Below are 19,164 nucleotides of genomic sequence, written 5' to 3'. Positions count from 1 at the left end.
AAAATATACCCAATTCAATAATTCAAGTAAAAAAAAAATAAAAATTCAATAATGAAAAATATACTCAAAAATTCGACTGAATGACCTGATCTCCAACATTAACCCATATTTATATTGGAAGTGTAGTAGTTCGAACATCGAAGAGAACATGGGGCAAGACTCGAGAGTTTGATTACAATGAAAAAGGTGGGAGCAAGGGCAACCCCAGTTGGAAATATAAAACATAACACAAATTGAATGTAGACGCTTTAGCGGATAAGAACTTCGCCCATCAATCACTGTCAGAATTTCAGATGCGGCTATACGTCCCAACTTAAAACTCAATCTCTTCCTCTTTAATATAAACCGTGCCGTAACTTAACCCATTTTATCAACTCAGCTTCTTCTACAAATTCGTTGTTGCCTCGGATTAGATTACCCTGCTTTTTTATGTTACACCCCTTTTAATTAGTAAGGCAATCTCTCTTTCTTTATAGAGTTTTTTTTATAAGATTCGAACTCTCGACATCCCGAGAATTTTTTTTTTTGTTTGGTAAATGTTGTGGGTGCAGGTTTGTAGATATGCAAAGGGGTGGGAGGAATGGGGATTATCACTCTGGATTTAGATGCTTAATAAGGAGAAAGAAGGCTGATTCTAATGATAACCAGGGTGGTCAGCAGCTCGCCAGAACACTCACTGCTTTCGACCTCATTGCTATTGGTACTTTGTTTTGTTTTGTTTGACATGGGTTTCTATTTTTAAGTCCTTGTTGTAGGTTTGATGAATCAATTTATGTTGTAATGTCTTGTATGCTTGGCTGTTGGAGATTTTGGTTTTGCCTAGCTGTGATTTTGGTTATGATTATATTGCTTTTGTTTAAACAAAGCGATGTTGAATCAGGTATCGGATCAACTATTGGAGCTGGTGTTTACATTCTTGTTGGAACAGTTGCTAGAGAGTATACAGGACCTGCTATTGCTATTTCTTTTCTTATAGCTGGAATTGCAGCTGGACTTTCAGCATTTTGTTATGCGGAGCTGGCTTGTCGCTGCCCATCGGCTGGGAGCGCTTATCATTATTCTTATATTTGTGTTGGAGAAGGGTGAGGTCAACTTTACATAATCTTAAAGTGCTTTACATGTTCTATATACAGGACGATTGCAACTTTTCTCTTTAACTCAATGCCCTCTTACTGGCTCCAGTGTTGCTTGGTTGATTGGTTGGTCTATGATATTGGAATTTACGCTTGGCGGCGCAGCTGTTGCTCGTGGGATATCTCCAAATGTGGTACAGTGTTTTGATTACACACCGAGCACACACCAGAAGAAACTAAGTTCAAGAGTTGACTAGTATAAGTATGGATGGTATAATTAATTGGGTTGCTTTAAAATTTTAAACGTAAAAATTGACTATGCCACCCTATTTCGATTTATTGGGGGCAGTATATGATCCGAGTTATTGGCAAGTAGTTCTGTTTTCAATTATTAAAATGTCTGCTCATCTTTGATTGGAAAGTTACTTCCCTGATCCTGAGTTCATATAGGGAGGAGCGCAGACGTAATGGAAGGAATGTGAGCGAATTTTTACTTTTATAATTTTATGCGCTCTCCAGAAGTAAGGAAGTAAGATTACCTTCGATTTTGCTTTAAAAGTGGTTTGAAAGACAAGCAAATTGAAGGAAAGCGGTATTGTTATTTTTGTAAAATAATCCTTTGACTTCCAATTGATTTTTTGAATTTCCAGCATTATCCCTTTTACTTCTTCTCATATTAACATACACGAGGACATGTGACTTTTACTTCCCCCTAGTTTCACTTTAATTTCCTCTACTTTTGTTTGCATTCATTCTTAAAAAGACCCGTGAGCATAGGATAAATGAGCAGAACTGGGGCTAATTTTGTGAGCTTAGAATTTTAACGAAGTGTACTCAGACAAGCTTGAGGACCTAGCTATCTCTTGATTTTAAAATCATATACACGAGCTTTCATATAATTAAATTTGATGAAGGACGATATCACGATAAGCACCAATAACTGAGTTTATGCCGAGCCCTATGATTTGTACACTCTGGTTGAGACAAGTTTTGAGAAATTTAACTCTGAAATACCGTATTTTCTGCATATATTACTACATTCAGGCATTGTTCTTTGGAGGAATGGATAAGTTGCCTGCATTTTTAGGCCGTCTTAACATTTATGGCACAGTAGTAGATCCGTGTGCAGCAATTTTGGTTCTACTTGTAACAGGACTCCTCTGCACTGGAATCAAGGAGGTACAGTTCAATCTTTAAATGACTTCTACAATATATTCAGGCTAAAATGGTTAATATAACCAACACCGATCTGCAGAGTTCACTGGTTCAGGCCACTGTTACAACTATAAACATTGTTGCCTTAGTTTTCATCCTTATAGCTGGTGGAATTGTTGGTTTTAGAACCGGATGGAAAGGATACCAAATCTCTAGCGGGTAATTCTTGTCGCATAATTTTAAAGAGAAATATATATTACTAGTTGATTAATGTATGTTTTATAGGTATTTTCCTTTTGGCATCAATGGGATTCTTTCTGGATCTGCAGCAGTGTTCTTTTCCTATGTTGGATTTGATGCAGTAACCAGCACAGCTGAGGAGGTGAAATTAAAACTGAATTATTTTTCTGCATTATTTATGATGGTAAATGATACAGAAGGTGCCAAGGAAATACGTGGATGAGTAGCAGCTTTTTATTTTGTACTGTCTGGAGCTAATTAAGACTATATATTATTGAATAAGCTGGGTTGATGACTTGTATACATTTTATGTCTGTATTCGTCAATGTGTTCTTTTCCGGAATAAATTTGTGTGTAAATTATTCCAGATCTTGTAGAGATGCTTTACTCGTATTAGAAGTTTGGCCTGAGAATCCTTCTCCATACTATCATGACAGGTGAAGAATCCTAATCGAGATATGCCACTTGGTATAGGCATGTCAGTGGCTACCTGTTGCATTTTCTATATGCTTGTATCTTCTGTGGTAGTTGGTTTAGTGCCATACAATGAATTAGATCCAGACACCCCTATCTCGTCAGCTTTTGCTAGCTATGGGATGGGTTGGGCAGTGTATGTGATCTTCCTGTACTTCTGCTGTGTTATGTCTTTCCCAATATAGAGGAGTTTCAGCTAGACTTTTCTATAAGCTATTCAATTTAGCTTTTTTAAATTGCAGATACATAATATCAACAGGAACTGTTACTTCTCTTTGTGCTGCTTTAATGGGTGCAATTCTTCCCCAGGTATATATCTATCATCATTGACTTTAGCGTAGTCTCTTTATATACTCAAGAGACTTCTTTTATCAAGAGATGTACATTACTACATTTAAAGTTTTTGGGAAGTCTGTCATTTTTTGGGAGTAGTAACTGTATGTAGTACAGAGGTGATCTTGCCAATTATTCAATTATATTTATAAAAAAAATGCAAACTGGACTGAAGAATATTAGCTTATGTTCCTCTATTTCTTCCTGGTTTCAGCCCCGCATATTAATGGCAATGGCTAGAGATGGGTTGTTACCATCATTCCTTTCACACATTAACAAACGCACCCAAGTTCCGGTCAAGGGCACAATATTGACTGGCATCTTTATTGCAGCCCTATCATTTCTTATGGATGTTTCAGAATTGGCAGGAATGGTACATTAGAAATCCAATATAACTATATGTTTGTCTCCTCCTAACCTCCCTGGGACTTGAGGAAGATTAACTTTGTTATTTGCCTCCTTTGTTGACAGGTTAGTGTAGGTACACTACTAGGATTCACCGCTGTTGCAGTTTCAGTGTTAATATTAAGATACGTTCCGCCAGGCGAAGTATCTGTACCATCAACAGTCTCAGAATATGATGTTTCTGTCTCATTACCATTGAGCACTGAAACCCAAGATATATATGGGGAAAATCCTGAAGATTCTGTTAGACATCCTCTCATAGATAAAGGAGTTTCCCAAAGTAATTTTTTTTTTTTCCTGATTATGAATTCTTATAATTTACTAGGATATATGACCCAATGTTACACACGCATATGCACAATAGTCGATTAATCTATTTGCAACTATTTAGATTATGAAATGCTAACAGGTCAGGTTGGAACTGTAGAATCACATTTTCTTATACAAGTTGAGCAGTATGTGCCAATTGTCATGATTTATGTAACAAGTTTTGCTGTGAACTTTTGAGAAGTCATGTTTTATCTGGCTGAGCAATATATACACACCAAATGCACGACATACTGATCAATTAAGAGCCAATGATAATATGTACGTAAAACTGATCAGATTTATACAAAATAAGCCAAGAATGCATTTCTATGGCTGCTTTCTGTTGTGTGGTATATAGAATCTCACTCCAATGAGGACCAAATTAAAATGAGAACCGGTGATATCTTAAGTTGAAATTGATGACTTGGATGCAGATCAATACGGATGTGTGTATAAATGTTGATTTGTATTCAACTAGTGACCACTGATTTATATCTGAATCACCAGTGCCGATTTAAGCACAAGCCTTGGTTTATATATATAAGATAGCAATACCCAAAATGAAATGTATGATGCAGATACACACACATATCCGGTTTGTCACTTTATCTCAGTTATCTTCCATGATTTTTAACTACGATATTCTATGACTTAATCATCACAGATGGAAGTAGTGAACTGTTAAGAAGAAGAATAGCTTCTTGGAGCATAGCCCTTGTCTGTATAGGGGCTCTTGTTCTCTCATCTGCAGCTTCAGCTAAAGATCTTCACAGGTTTGTCCAATTGACCTAGTCCAAAGCTTTACTTACGGGATTTCTTAAATACTAGAAATTTTACTATATCAATCTTGAGGCAAACTCTGCTCCATCAATTTCTGAATAATATTGTTTAGAGTTCAAATAATTTTCATCTCAACCCTACCTGTCTCATTTTTTTGACTGTATCAGCATTCCTCGCTATACCTGTTGCACAATAGGAGGTGCTCTTCTGCTGTGCTGTCTGACTGCATTGACCTTTATCAAGCAATATGATGACATACAAATTTCAGGGCAAACCATTGGTAAGCAAAAACTTATAAGATGAAGATGATAACTTAACGAAAGATACCCCTGTTTGCTTATAATAATTTAGTATGGATGGATGTATCTGTCAGATTACATTTTGGCCACAAATTAGCTTCTTCATAGATTTGTATTTTGTAAAAGGATGGATTGAAAGCTTTGCACATTGCCTGACATAAGATCATTGGTTGACTTCTATACAGGTTTCAAGTGTCCATATGTTCCTTTCTTACCGGTTGTCTGCATTCTTATAAACACATACCTACTGATAAATCTGGGGTTAGTATCAAGTCATTACTCTTACGGCATTGATTCTAGAATTTGTACCCTTCTGGATTTCTTTTACTCTCTTCCTTCCGGAAGTCTCACACATATATATATATATGTCGGTTCTTCAAACACTCAGGGCTAGCACATGGACTCGGGTTAGTGTATGGCTTCTAGCAGGAGCATTGCTCTATCTATTCTACGGTAGGAAGCACAGCTTATTATCAGGCGCTATTTTGGTTCCAAGTGCAGACCCTTTCAATACATCTGCTGCTCATCCAAGAACTGATTAGGATAGCCACACACTGTCGGCAAATCATGTTTCATATGTACCCTCTTAAGGTATTTTGTTGTATTGTGATAAATATTCAGTTGTATATCATCAAAATTGAGCCTGTAACATACAAGGAATTGTAAACATGTGGGGATTGAGCTGTACTTCAGGAATCAGGACATGTTGTATTGAAGTGTATAAAATACAAGAAAGTTATACTTCAATTTGAGTTGGGGGTTCATGTTCGGTAACAAAGTTATCTCTATTTACATAAACCAGTGATGATATTTCAAGTTTTGCAATGAAGCGGGAAACTTCATACGGTAAGAGGAGGGAAATTACTTTCCCTTGCAAAAGAAAAGAACGTTTTTGATTAAAACTAATACATGACGAATCCGAAATTAGAATATATTCCGTTCAGATGTTTCAATTAAGTATGATGATGGCACAGGCATCTCAGATATAAGGAAGAGACTTCACATAATATGAAGTTTAAATTTCATTTCATTCCATTTCTTTGATATTCGTTTACCCCGGTATAGTAGGTAAAATAATACGAAAAGAAAGAATTAATTTATTTTAAACTCAATCACAACAATAGGAGAATCACTTGTTTTTAACACAACTTTGGAACAGTCAACAAATCTGGAGTGAATCTAAATAATAATCGAACGAGCACGGTTGGATTGCTCAAGTGGTTAGTCGTCTGGGTTCGATCATGGCTCACCCCGAAAATTTATTAGAACAGATACTTGTAAGGCTATAAGCCATATTTGTCAAAAAAAATAATAATAATCAAACCAATTGCCCACAAGCATTAAATGGAATTCAGCATAAGGGAAGTTAGTCTTAAATAAAAAATCAACAACAGAGTAAAGCCATCTCTTTTTCATCTCTTACACAAAAGCAGAATAAAACTAGCTATGAACAGATAAAGAACTTGCAGTTCAGCCTATGTACTACCAGACGTTCAAAACATTAACATGATATTTGGACAGACAAGTCTTACAGCAAATGCAGATAAAAGGTAGACCATTAATATCATTGAAGTCACATGTTATACTGAATATACAAGAGCAAAGCGGGAAGGTTCTCAAGAAATAGCATCAATATCGTCCCGATGGCAAAAACTATAAGAAGAGCAAGAACTATCTTTGCAATATACAAAAGTGGTAGCTTTGATTCCGTCTCTGCAGAACGGGAGCCTTCACTGTCCTGCGAAATGATAATTACAAAATTTTATGAGATGACACCCATGAAAGGTTCAAAATTCAGGTAATATCCGGGGTTACCAATCAACCAGGAGTAAGCATAATGCTCGAGTCTTATATTACTTTGTAATTGCAAAAATTAAATATCTACTTTCACTTGAATTCAACAACATTAAAAGAGCATTTGGTTACCACCTTGATTAGATATTCTTCATCCCTAACATGCTCAGTTGTAACAGAAGATCCCTTATTGTGGGTTTAGAATTAGATTGCCATCTTCATAACTCCCTCCGTCACAACAAGAATGAGCCACTTCTTTTTACACATTCCAATGTGCTCAGAAGAGATATTTATAAATAATATTTTTTTAATTTTTTTTGTTTTCAATAAAAATATCGATCCCAAATTTTTATACAAAAGAAAAATTTTGAAAAAAATCATTTATAGGTACCTTTTCTGAACGCATTGAAATGCATGAAAAACTCAGACGGTCATACATTTTGGGACGGAGGTAGTATTGTTTGTAAGGTATGAAACCACTCGAGTGTTAAGATATACTCCCTCCGTCCCCTTTCACTTGTCCCTTTTGAAAAAATAACGCATCTTAAGAAAATGTTAGTTGGATATCTTGTTTTCATACATATCTCTAATAAATGTAATGAATTAGATAGAGTTGTGTATATATATATATGCTAGTCAAACATTGGAAGTTGTTACTTTTTGGAAAAACATACAAAAAGTTGTTTTGAAAAGAGAAGTGGACAAGTAATTTGGGACAAATTTTTTTTTCAAAGTGGACATGTAAAAGGGGACGGAGGGAGTATGTGGAAAGTTTCACTCTACTCTTACTTCATCAAAGGAAGAAACAAGTAATTTGATTAACATGATTCCAACTCAGGCAACACGTCAAGTATGATGATCGGTCTTTTTTAACTAACGTCATCAAGTATCACTCTATCATTTACGTAATACAAAGTAAAAGCAAGTCTGCAATGTTTGTCACGTGGAGCGGATATCTGTTACATCATCATCAAATCAGAGAATCTCTTACAACAGAAAGAACTTTTCAAAATCTACGAATTCCCCTAAAAGTTCCCCTCAACCCTTCCTTCAAAGCAATAAATACGAGCAATTCTATATTTTGCAATCAATCATCACAATCAATTCACTACCATCAATACAAACACATATGCCCGAAAATCAAATCTTAGTATTACCCAATTCTACCACGAAAGATAATAGCAGTTCAATATACGCAAAGCATTAGCAAATAAACCACGAAAAGGGAAACAAAATCTCGAGAAAAAAGCAACAGAAAGCATACTACCTTCACAGTTGTTTTCAGTTTGTGTGATTGAGCAACAACAGTGTGCAAAACCCAAGGAGGGCCATAATTGACAAGAGGCGCAGTCGGGCCAAAACTGATAGGCTCCTCCGAATCATTCCCGGGCTTAACAGCTTCGATATGCGAGGCAAGCTGCGGGCGGCTGCTGACACCATCAAGAAGCAGCTTTTTGTTAATTAGACTCACCGCAAAAGCGGCATCAGTTCCAGGCGCAAACCTTCTCACTTTCCCTGAGCTCTTGCACACAACCTCAATAAACTAAAACACACATACAGAACAAATTAAAACAAAACAAACCAAGTTGGAATAAAATCAACGCTTTGAATCTGAGAAAACAGAAGAGAATATTAGGCGAGACTTACAGATGGTTTAGACTCGTTCTTCGAATCTTCTTGTTCTTGCTTCTCCGCCATTGTTGTTTCAAGAATTGAGATGATGAAGAGGCAGGAGGGGTGTGATTTATCAAAGTGAATTTAAGCTGTGGGTATCGTCATTGAGTTGAATATAATATAATAATAATAATGAAAGGAGTTTACATATGTGCGACACTTTCTGTTGCTCAAGTTTTAACCTGTTGTAGAGTAAAGTCTTTGTTATGACGCCTGGATTTCTGATAAGGATGAAGATCACATTTTACAGTAGTATTTTACCGCTCATCTCCCTTCCAGATTTTGCCTATGTATTTTTAATTGATTTTCTATGTAGATTATACTCGTTATGGTAAATCTGAAATTATTTTTAGCAACGATATAATAAATTGTGTTAAGAATTCACCTTATAAATAAAGATATGCCGAGTTGAATTTCATATCAACATCATTATATTGAGTATATATTGATCCCGATTTTAAAATAACTTATGACTAATATTCAGTACGAATTGATGTATGATATTTATCGCACATAATATTAATACTTCCATGAATTCTGCATTGGATATTTGGATGTGTTTAAGGGCACCGAGAAGAACGATCACAGATTTACAGTTTTCTTTGCACCAGCAACACAAGCAGTTGAAAACCCTAACGAAAGCCATGTTGCTCAAAGTCAACCAGTTCCTGTTTAGTTTTAGGGCCCTGGAGGATTTACCTTGTAAACTAGTTTAGTTTTTCTTTATAATTGAAGACACTTGCTGTTAAACAAGTCTAGTTTTTCTTTATACCTAACACATTATACTTTCGAAAGCTTGCTGGATTCTGGTGGCAAACTCCATAAATAATCAGTGCTTTTCTATTTCAAAAAAGAAAAAGAAAGAGAAACCATAAATTGAATATATTTTCTAATCTTCTATCGAATGAATAACAACATATAGTTAAAATGTCTACGAATACGGACACAAGTTGACTTTGAATTCAGACTATTATCATCCTCGCTCCAAATATGAACCCTTGATTTTGTCTGAATGAAGTGATTAAAACAGAATATGGAAGGGCGAATTACATTATCAGCACCAAGTATGACGCATCAGACCAAAGCCAGCATTACATATAGCAAAAATGCCATAATCCTATTTGCAACATCTTATGAATCTCCTAGGCAAATGCAAACATGCCGATGCAGTACTAATTGACAAATCTTAATGGAATCTTTTGGGTCCAAGTTCATATCACACAATGAAAGAAATGATTAACTGGTACATGGTCATCTTAAAAATTAAAATAAAATAAAATAACAGGCTCTTGATCTGCAACTAGCTAATAGAATAACTGACTTGGTTGCCAGTGACAAGTTACATCTCCTTATCCAAATGTTGAGATGAGGAAGCCTTTGTAGATGCTCATGAACTTGGCGACAAATGCTGAAAAGTCATAACAATGTGCTGAAAATTAGAAAAGCTCCTAATTTCCAACTAGCACTGAATTGTACTTAATTTCAATTTATTAGTTTGGACTAATATCTGGTGTCAGAAGCTATTTAAATTATCAAAGATATGAAGTATTAATTAGAATTTAAGTTATGCTGATAGTAAAATGTGTGCCTGATACAAACACGTGCAGATATAAGAAGCCAGGTCCAAATAAATGGCCACTCTATTAGACAAGCACCAAAGTCCACTCAAAATTTCTTAAAATATAGTACATGGCAACAAGCCAACAATGGTCAAGCACAAGATACAAATTCTTCCAAATATTTTTAGAAGTAATTAGTAAAAAATGAAGTAACAGATCATTTTCTAATGTATTGAGTATAAAAATCACCAATGGCATGTCAAACAGATGAAAATTTACTAAAAACCTTTTAACGTCTTTCCACTTGATGCGCCTCAGGTAATATTAAAAGATTTTAGAAAGTTGTATATCGTACCTTCAATGTGAAATATGGCTTTCTGTCCGAGACGCATCCTGTGTTCCTGTGTCAACACGAGAAGCAATTTTAACTATCATTATCAACAGATTCTGAGAGATAATTAAGGTAACTCTGCTGAAAATCTAGTAAAGGGAAATAATTTAATAACTGTAAATCTTTGTGACCAACCTTTCAATCAACAATATCAACTTGCCACGTCATGCAAGAACAATAGATACAATAAACAAGCATTTTCATTGCCGCTATTACTGGTTGTGGACTAATGAGGTCCACACAGTTGAGCTCTCTACAGTCCTTTATACATAACTTGGGAGGCAAATATGTTTACATAGAAGAAACTTTATAAGAACATTGTTTCTTGAACTAAAAGCAAGTCCTTAACTACCAATGCCCGTGGCAGAGGAAGAACGCATTGATAATTTTATGACAGGGTATCCCGCATGTGTGTGTGTGTGTGTATGGTCCAGGTTCTATAAAGTCCACAAAACATTATATATATACACATCACCTCCGACTCAAATTACATTTCAAATTTTGAAATTTTTTGGTCAAATAGTCCCAACTTTGACTAAATTTTACAAATCAATTGTATCTAATTTGAAGAATCTGAAAAAAAACATTCTAAAGTAAATTTTGAATATTTTTCAATTATATATTTCAAAAATTTATTCTAATTTTATAATATATGTAAATTTCGGTCAAAATTTGGTTAATTTGACCAGGAAAAAGTCAAAACAGGACATGTATTTTAAACAGAGAGCGTATGTGTGTGTGTGTGTGTGTGTGCGCAGAGAGAGAGAGAGAGAGAGTATAAAGATGACGAAGAAATGCGCCTAACAGAGGAAGAGCAAAAGATAAGCTTACATAATATGCAGCCCAGTGACAAACTTCATGCTTTAGTTCAGAATCCAATTTTTTCAATAACTCAAAAAGCAGCCTCTGGATGATCAGCAACGAGAAATCTCAGGTCCAAGTAATTAGGCAAAATTTAAGGAGGAAACGGCAAGAGGAGAAAAATCAAAATAATAAAATAAAAATTCTGACCTTTAAAATAATTTCTGGAGGAATACAGTTACTTAAAAGCTCATACACCTTCCCACGAACCTGGAACAACCTACAGCAAATAGCATATAGATTAAAAAATGTTGTTCAATACATAAACAAATTTAAGCAAAAACATAGGGTCAAAGTTAAAGCATATGGAAAAGGGAGGTCCTAAAATTGATACTTCGAATTGCAGTCCTCAAAGATACACATGAAAAACTTACTTGATGAATACAAACAATATTAACTGTGAAGAAATTCAAGAAATTTTAGCACCACAAATACTAACTGAAGAGCAGCAGAATTAGTTGTGTGCTAGTTCATGGTCCACCTTTAATATCTATTAACTGGAAAAAACCCTCCAAACTGAGAACACTTTGTAAAAATTCGGAACAACATGTACAGGTGATGCTCTTCGAGAAAACAAACTTAAATAAAGAAGGGTCGGCAAGAAACCTTTTAGGGCTCTGCTCCTTCATAATATCTGATGCTATCTCCAGTACATATACCTCCCAATCCATTGCAGGTATTAACTGATTGTTCGTAAATGGATACCTAAGAAAAATTTAAAATGAAAGTGACTTTAATTGAAGATCGTACATAATTAAAGAGAGGTTTAAACATTATAAGTACAACCTACTTAGCAAGGACTACAATAATTAGAAACTTGTACATGACTTCTAGAATATAAATACAAATCTTAACTGTTGGACTCGGCATGTCTCAAATGATAATATAGCCCTCCTTAAACTTCGATTTGACTTCTCTGCAATGCGAGCAGCAAATCCAGACGGAAGTTGCAGCCCCTCTTTCCTGCCGATGAATTCTAAAACGTCTACAATCTAGTAAAACAAATACACATATCATGTTGATTAAAAGTAATTCAGCCAAAAAAATAAATAAGAAGTTGATTACTCTTCTTTTCAGAAAAATTTCGAAAAAAATCATCATTGCATTAGTTGTCCATACATGGACAGTGCAAGTCCCAACTACCTAGTTACGATATCAACTTGATTTAACATCTATATAGTTTGAAGTGAAATTGCAAGCAGAGATTGACCAGAAGGACCCATAAGTAGTTTTTAACTTTTTATCATCATGCATGGAAAAGAAAGGAGAAAACAAATGATAAGAAGGGGAAATAAATGAATCAGAAAACACAACTAATACAGAAAATCATTTTCAACAAGTCCATTAACACTCTAGGTAATATAGTCAGCATACGATAAAGTCGGTTCCGATATTCAATAGCTGCTCGAAGCTATTAATTGAAAGTACTTGTTTTTCACTGTGTAAGGATATCCAGATAGAACTAACCTCTTCTTCCTTTGGAGCATTAATTCGTACATTCAAACAACGAGAACGAACTGCTTCGGTGACCTTTGAAGAGCTGTTGCAGCACAGTATAAGGCGGCATGATGCACTGTATTTCTCCATTGTTCTTCGTAGAGAATGCTGTGCTTCTCTTGAGAGCTTGTCAACCTCATTAAGCACCAGTACTGACATCTCATAATAAAAATAATCATCAGTTAGACTTAGGAAAGTCGAGGTATAATTTGCAGTAGTAGAAAAGAACGTACATGGTTACAGAACAAAATCGGAGACATGAAAATTAATTTTACAAATCTTCTTTTTCATTGTATTCCATGTTATGGCGCTATACAGCTCCAGTGCGCAGTGCGTATGTGATATGTAAAGCCTCTTGAATTAAATATTAAACTAGATGATAGCCTGAATCGCAATAATAAATTGGATAAATTACTTTTTTAGAAACATTCTATTGTAAACAGATAAGACATACAGAAAAACTAACAAACCAAGAATTCGTGTATTTTCAAGATAAAATTATTATGTACAAAACACAAGAGACAATTTTCATATGACAGTAAATTGTGTATATAACCAGATTCCAGTCAGTCATAATATAAATATAGAGTACAGATTTTGATTAGTAGACAGGAAGCTACAAGAAATATATCTAGTAATCTGATCTGATATATTATTGCAGCTACATTTTCATCAGAGCCAGAATTTAGTTATGAGTTATGATTGATGGTCAAACATAATACATAAAATCACTACAGGTAAATGGGTTAGTGCATCCTTCTTATCATTCCATTCTGCAGTTTAAGTGAAACTTCTACCACCATAGTAATTAATATACAGATTAAATAATTTCAGAAATCACCTTTAAATCCTTTCTTTCCTTTCGTGTCAATCGGTCTGTTCTTTGCCATTTCCTTGATTATCTCTTGAACAATGTATCTGTCCTGGAAGCCTGCATCACTGGGGTTTAGTTCCACGTGGTGGGTACTGGATAATGTTGTAAGCTCTAGATCAAGAGTTCTGCTTCCAGCCTAAAAAGAAGAAAAATCCAAGGTCATAAGGCATGTTAAATATCATGCTCAATTCACTGCAAGTAATGGCTTATACAATTTCTCACAATCACGTATATCTTGAATTCTAAAAAATGAATTACGACACCGATAATACTTACATCAACTTTCCAATTCTTGTTCTCAACCTTGACCTGCACAAAATCCACCAATTCACAACCTTTATCATCTATCCAAGAATCAATCAACAAACAACCCCAATTAAACAATTAACAAAACAAAAACCAAAAATGTCGAAGAGGCAGGACCTTTTCGACACTGGCCCCGAACATCTGTCTCAGCAACGCCATAATTAGGGTTTTCTTCCCCGCCCCGGAAGGACCATAAAACAGCAAATGGGGGCAATCTTGCTCCGAAACCTATACATACGTAGATAGATACATGAATTACAAACCAATACAAAAACCCTAATTATAATAAAAAAAAAAAAAGGGGGAGAAATAGATAACAATAAACATACCAGTTTCTTGAGATTTTGAGCGACATCTTGGTGAACGATGACTTTGTCGAGGGATCTTGGTCTGTACTTGTCTACCCACAACATTATCGCGCTTCAATTAAGATCTCGACAAGATGAACTCTGTGTGTGTTGATAACAATATAGTTTTGGCGCCAAAGGGGAAAGAGGGGTTTATGAGTAGACTGCATACACGTTGGAGCTTTATATGACTGCGACTCTGCTAGTCGCACTCGTGTGAGCAGCACGAATTATTCTTTTTATACTTTCGCGAAAATATAATCTGCATAATAAAACAGGGGAATAGTTAATGTCTTTTTGATTCGAGAAAAAGTTTATGTTATAATAATATTAAATTAAACGTTTTTCCTTCGAAAAAATTAAGATGCTTCTGTTCATATCATTACGAGGCACACAATAACCTAATCACCTAATTGAACAGTATCAAACAATTTAACTGATCAAAATTATTAAATTGAATTTTATTTTAATTGTAAATATCAAATACTATAAAATATGTTTTCAGAGAAGATGATACTGTCACTTAAATATATATTATTAAAAGATACATTTTTCTTAAATAGAAATTATCATATTATCTTAATATTCAATTCCGATGGGAAAAAACATATATTTTATATATTTTTTGAAAATAGTTATTATTTATTTTGACTTACCAAACATCCTTATAATAACTTCTTAAAATTATAAAATTAACTAAGTTTTAAAGTCTACATACTTTACATATTTGTAGATAAATTGTGTCGAAATATAATAAAATGAATTTTTTTCGATAAACCGAAAATCATGTGACTCGAAAGTTGTAGATAATAAAACTTAAATTAATGATAAAATAATATCATAACAAGAATATATTTATATATTAGTTGAATAGTTGTGAATTGTCTAAGAGCTGACTCAGATTCTGGCTTATATCGGCCAAATCACTCTCATGGGGAGTTATCCTTGACTAGTAATTTTAGAGCAGCAAGAATCAAATTATATCCCAACTGCCCCAGAGAAAAGTCATCTAAAATATCTGTTAATTAATAAAATTTTATTTTTTAGCATCTGGTTTCTCCTCCTTCCATGCACATGCAGCTAACAGAATACATAATAGCTGGGAGTGCCAAGAAAGTCCAACAAATTGAAATGATTTGCTTTCAAAACCAACAGTATGGAAAATACCATTTATTTTGTTATTGTTCAAACAAAGTACTCATTTTTTAGTTGCTCTACATCAACAAAAGAGGAAAGATTGCAGAATCATGATTTTCTGTGCCTTTGGCTCCTTAAGCAAAACATACCTGATAGTTGATACCTGAAGTTACTACCATTTACATCAATATTTATGTAAAAGACCTTGAATCTCTTGCAAGATTGGAACTACGGTTCCTGTATGTTTAGTACGTAACTGCTCAGATTAGCCTTTTGAAAACACTGTTTTTATAAATACGTCAGTATTACTACAAGTGCACGAGACTCTCGCAGAAAAAAAGAGTCACATTCTAGGTGTATTTATGGTTTTTTGTAATAGAGTTTGTTTTAGGAGTTCCGTGACCAATTATATAGTTGCTATGGAATTTATTCATTTGGTAACTTTGAGTAGGTACAGCATTTCACCCTAGCATGAGATGAATGTTAACCTAACTGATAAAAATGCCAAGTGCCAAAATACACAAGTTGGATTTTGACACCACCTTCAGATCCTATGCATCTCCCATCTACTTTGTCTCATTGTACAATAATTTTCTGATCATGATTGAGCTACCATTACAATTAATTCTTTCCCAGACGACACTTAATTATTTTTCCCATAATTTATGAACTGCTTTAAATCTTAACTTCAGCACTTTCAGATTTATTTCTCATCAATACCATGAAACATTCTCTCTTCTTTCACACATCCTTCATTTTCTTAATATCATGTTATCTAACTACCAACTTCCATGTTTCTGCCAATCATACATCACCTGCAATTCTTGCAAGATCTTCGAATCTTCGCGTAGTCCAAGATGATGGCTGCTCTGGTCTCCAGAACTACACTGACTATGAGTCCAAGTGTGTGTACATAAGATCAAACAAATCATGCAAGCCAAAAGGTTACATAAACAGCCTTGAAATCTTCTACTGCAGCTGTGGGAAGTTCCCAATATTGGGTTATTTTATTCTTCTGCTCTGGCTTGTTTTGTTGTTTTATCTGCTGGCTAATACAGCTTCAGAGTACTTCTGTCCTGTGGTTGAAAGTCTGTCAAAAATCCTTAATCTTTCTCCAACTATAGCTGGTACTACTCTGCTTCCTCTGGGAAATGGTGCTCCTGATGTTATTGCTAGTATTGTCTCTTTTACGCGATCCGGTGATGGTGATGTTGGCCTCAACAGTGTCTTGGGTGGGGCTTTTGTCATCTCCAGTATTGTGGTTGGAGTTATAAGCATACTAATTAAGCCTAATCAAATTATTGTTGATAAGCCCAGCTTTATAAGAGATGTATTATTTTTACTCTTCTCTCTTATTTCTCTCATAGTGATTATAGTTGTTGGAAGAATCAATTTATGGGTTGCAATATGTTTTGCTTCGATATATGTTGTGTACATATCTGTGGTCTGTACCATGCATTTCTCCAGCAGTGAGCAAGAAAATTTCGCAGTTGACAGGAATGATCTCAGTGAGATCAGAATACCTCTGTTAGGTTATGTCGACGAGGAAAAATGCAACTTGGCTCCAAAAAATGGATTAGAAGATTCAGATGAGAAACAAATGTCAAGGTGGTGCTGCAAACAAGAATCTTTATGCCACTACTTAAGGCTATTTCTTTATGTTGTGGATTTGCCCCTGCAATTGCCAAGAAGACTTACCATACCCATGGTTGGTGAAGAAAGATGGTCCAAGCCCTTTGCTGTTTTATCAGTCATCTTTGCTCCAATTCTCTTGGCAGCCCTTTGGAATAGCCAACGCGAAGATATGAATTCCAAAGCTAAACTAGCTATTTATGTATCATCTTTTGTAGTTGGGATGGTTTTGGGTAACATTGCATTTGTGACTACCAAAACATCGAGGCCTCCAAAAAATTGTCTGCTACCCTGGCTTGCAGGTAGATTTGTGATGAGCATAACTTGGACTTATATTATTGCCGAAGAGCTGGTGTCATTATTGGTTTCACTGGGGAACATAATGGGCATAAGCCCTTCAATTCTTGGAGTCACTGTCCTAGCTTGGGGGAACTCAGTCGGAGACTTGATAGCCAATGTTGCCATGGCACTACATGGCGGTCCAGATGGGGCTCAAATTGCGATCTCAGGTTGTTATGCTGGACCAGTTTTCAATACATTGGTTGGCCTAGGGATGTCACTTGTATTTGCTTCCTGGTCCGAATTTCCAAAATCTTACATAATTCCTGTAGATTCTTCTTTATACGAAACCATTGGGTTCTTGATGTGTGGCTTACTTTGGGCACTTGTAGTACTCCCAAGGAATGATATGAGGCCAGATCGTATTCTCGGAGGTGGCCTTCTGGCCATATACTTCTGCTTCATGTTCTTAAAAGTTGCAGGAGGTCTCGGATTACTGAAGCCTAATAGCCCTTAGACTACTCTTACGAAAAAAATAAGCCCTTTTTTTTTCCTTTTCTGTAAATAAGTTGTAAACTCAATTGTCGTATCAATCCTGATACGACAATTGATAGTGTGGCGTAATTTGTTTTTTGATATAGTCGTCAACAAACTCTACAGAAGAGTGGGCAGATCACAGAAATTTAATGACATTCATGTCATAATTAACAATCCGAGATAAAAGACATGTGTGAGTTCCTGTTGTGATGTCTTGACGTAACAAAGGACACTTGTAGTTGGCAAGGCATCATTTTCATTCCTACAAGAAGTTGGCCGGCAATATTAGCCGTCTAGGTATTATCTGTTCTGTGGCCAGTCCAATTCAAGAAGCGTGGTCCATCAACGTCTGTGGCTGCAACTGCAGCTAGACGACTATTATTGTACTCGGATGGTTTAGAAACGTGAAACTCTTCGTCTCGTCCACAATCATAGGCCTCGTGAACCATAGATTCCAAACAATTGTTTACGTATCATAATTAAGTTTTGATTTCATGTTTAGTTTCAAATTAGGAGTGATTATCGGAGATTGATTAATTAACAAAATGCTAATCAGTTGTCTGCAGAGTGAGCGGTGAGTCAGATAAGGTTGTTATCTGAGGTATTTGAACGTTCGGTCATTTCAGTTCACTCAAGTCCAATGGATAAAGGGACACTGATAGCTACTGCTGAATCGGCCATCAATCAGACTATGAACTTTTTGTAGCCTTGCTGGAAATTTATGTATATAATTGGTTGTTTTATTGAAAATTCAAAACGACTCTAGTTTAAGATCTCTGTCGTTGTTACAGAATATTAGAAATAATAAAGTTAAGATTCAACATTTCTTGCCATGGCAGTGGTTTGAGCAGTATCATTGACCATAAAGCCATATTTGTGATTTGAACGGATTGAAATGGAGCATAACTTAAATCTGCAGAGGATTACTGATAAATATTCACAAACTTAAACCTCCGATAAAAACTAGTTTAGAAAAAACAAGTTCACAAACGTAATGTAATTAGCCTTTCCCTGCTGAACATATAAATTGTATTTTATCAATTATATGTTCACACATTATTGTACTTTACACGTTTTGTAACTTTAAAACAAAAAAACAAGAAACAGGACCCATCCGAATATATGATACTGAATGCTGTCAGGACTGAATACAACATTTCGGACATTCATTATCATTATAACAAACTTTATCCGGTACTACGAATGAA

General features: G+C 35.2%; 4 protein-coding genes across 5 annotated transcripts; 2 read left to right on the top strand and 2 right to left on the bottom strand.

Annotated features, from left to right (window-relative positions):
- Positions 1-140: 140 nt before the first annotated feature.
- Positions 141-5,815, top strand: LOC108219374 (cationic amino acid transporter 4, vacuolar). Of its 2 annotated transcripts, none has more exons than XM_017392790.2 (15): positions 141-450; positions 552-700; positions 881-1,082; positions 1,183-1,267; positions 2,118-2,252; positions 2,329-2,447; positions 2,514-2,610; positions 2,906-3,078; positions 3,185-3,251; positions 3,490-3,648; positions 3,747-3,960; positions 4,654-4,762; positions 4,937-5,049; positions 5,254-5,329; positions 5,457-5,815. In XM_017392790.2, exons 2-15 carry the CDS (start codon positions 562-564, stop codon positions 5,608-5,610), a joined length of 1,842 nt encoding a protein of 613 aa, XP_017248279.1. In that variant the 5' UTR covers positions 141-450; positions 552-561; the 3' UTR covers positions 5,611-5,815. The 2 variants fall into 2 exon arrangements, with proteins under 2 accessions (XP_017248279.1, XP_017248280.1); XM_017392791.2 differs by having other exon boundaries at positions 320-450; positions 560-700.
- Positions 5,816-6,425: 610 nt separating this feature from the next.
- On the bottom strand, positions 6,426-8,731 carry LOC108216721 (uncharacterized). The gene is made up of 3 exons (XM_017389555.2): positions 8,510-8,731; positions 8,130-8,405; positions 6,426-6,806 (listed from the first exon to the last, which is right to left on the bottom strand). The coding sequence occupies exons 1-3, from the start codon at positions 8,558-8,560 to the stop codon at positions 6,642-6,644; spliced, it is 492 nt and encodes a 163-aa protein (XP_017245044.1). The 5' UTR covers positions 8,561-8,731; the 3' UTR covers positions 6,426-6,641.
- Positions 8,732-9,557: 826 nt separating this feature from the next.
- LOC108216068 (replication factor C subunit 3) lies at positions 9,558-14,571 on the bottom strand. The gene is made up of 11 exons (XM_017388734.2): positions 14,354-14,571; positions 14,142-14,252; positions 13,995-14,027; positions 13,686-13,854; positions 12,815-12,996; positions 12,203-12,339; positions 11,954-12,052; positions 11,498-11,567; positions 11,318-11,392; positions 10,451-10,496; positions 9,558-9,944 (listed from the first exon to the last, which is right to left on the bottom strand). Exons 1-11 carry the CDS (start codon positions 14,435-14,437, stop codon positions 9,886-9,888), a joined length of 1,065 nt encoding a protein of 354 aa, XP_017244223.1. The 5' UTR covers positions 14,438-14,571; the 3' UTR covers positions 9,558-9,885.
- Positions 14,572-16,010: 1,439 nt separating this feature from the next.
- On the top strand, positions 16,011-18,457 carry LOC108215999 (cation/calcium exchanger 1). The gene has a single exon (XM_017388645.2). The coding sequence runs from the start codon at positions 16,230-16,232 to the stop codon at positions 17,934-17,936; it is 1,707 nt and encodes a 568-aa protein (XP_017244134.1). The 5' UTR covers positions 16,011-16,229; the 3' UTR covers positions 17,937-18,457.
- The last annotated feature ends 707 nt before the right edge of the window (positions 18,458-19,164 follow it).

This window comes from Daucus carota, chromosome 4 (assembly GCF_001625215.2).
Source record: "Daucus carota subsp. sativus chromosome 4, DH1 v3.0, whole genome shotgun sequence".
Taxonomy (NCBI): Eukaryota; Viridiplantae; Streptophyta; class Magnoliopsida; order Apiales; family Apiaceae; genus Daucus; species Daucus carota.
Note: the sequence above shows the minus strand (reverse complement) of the source record. Positions and strands in the feature narration are given on the sequence as shown.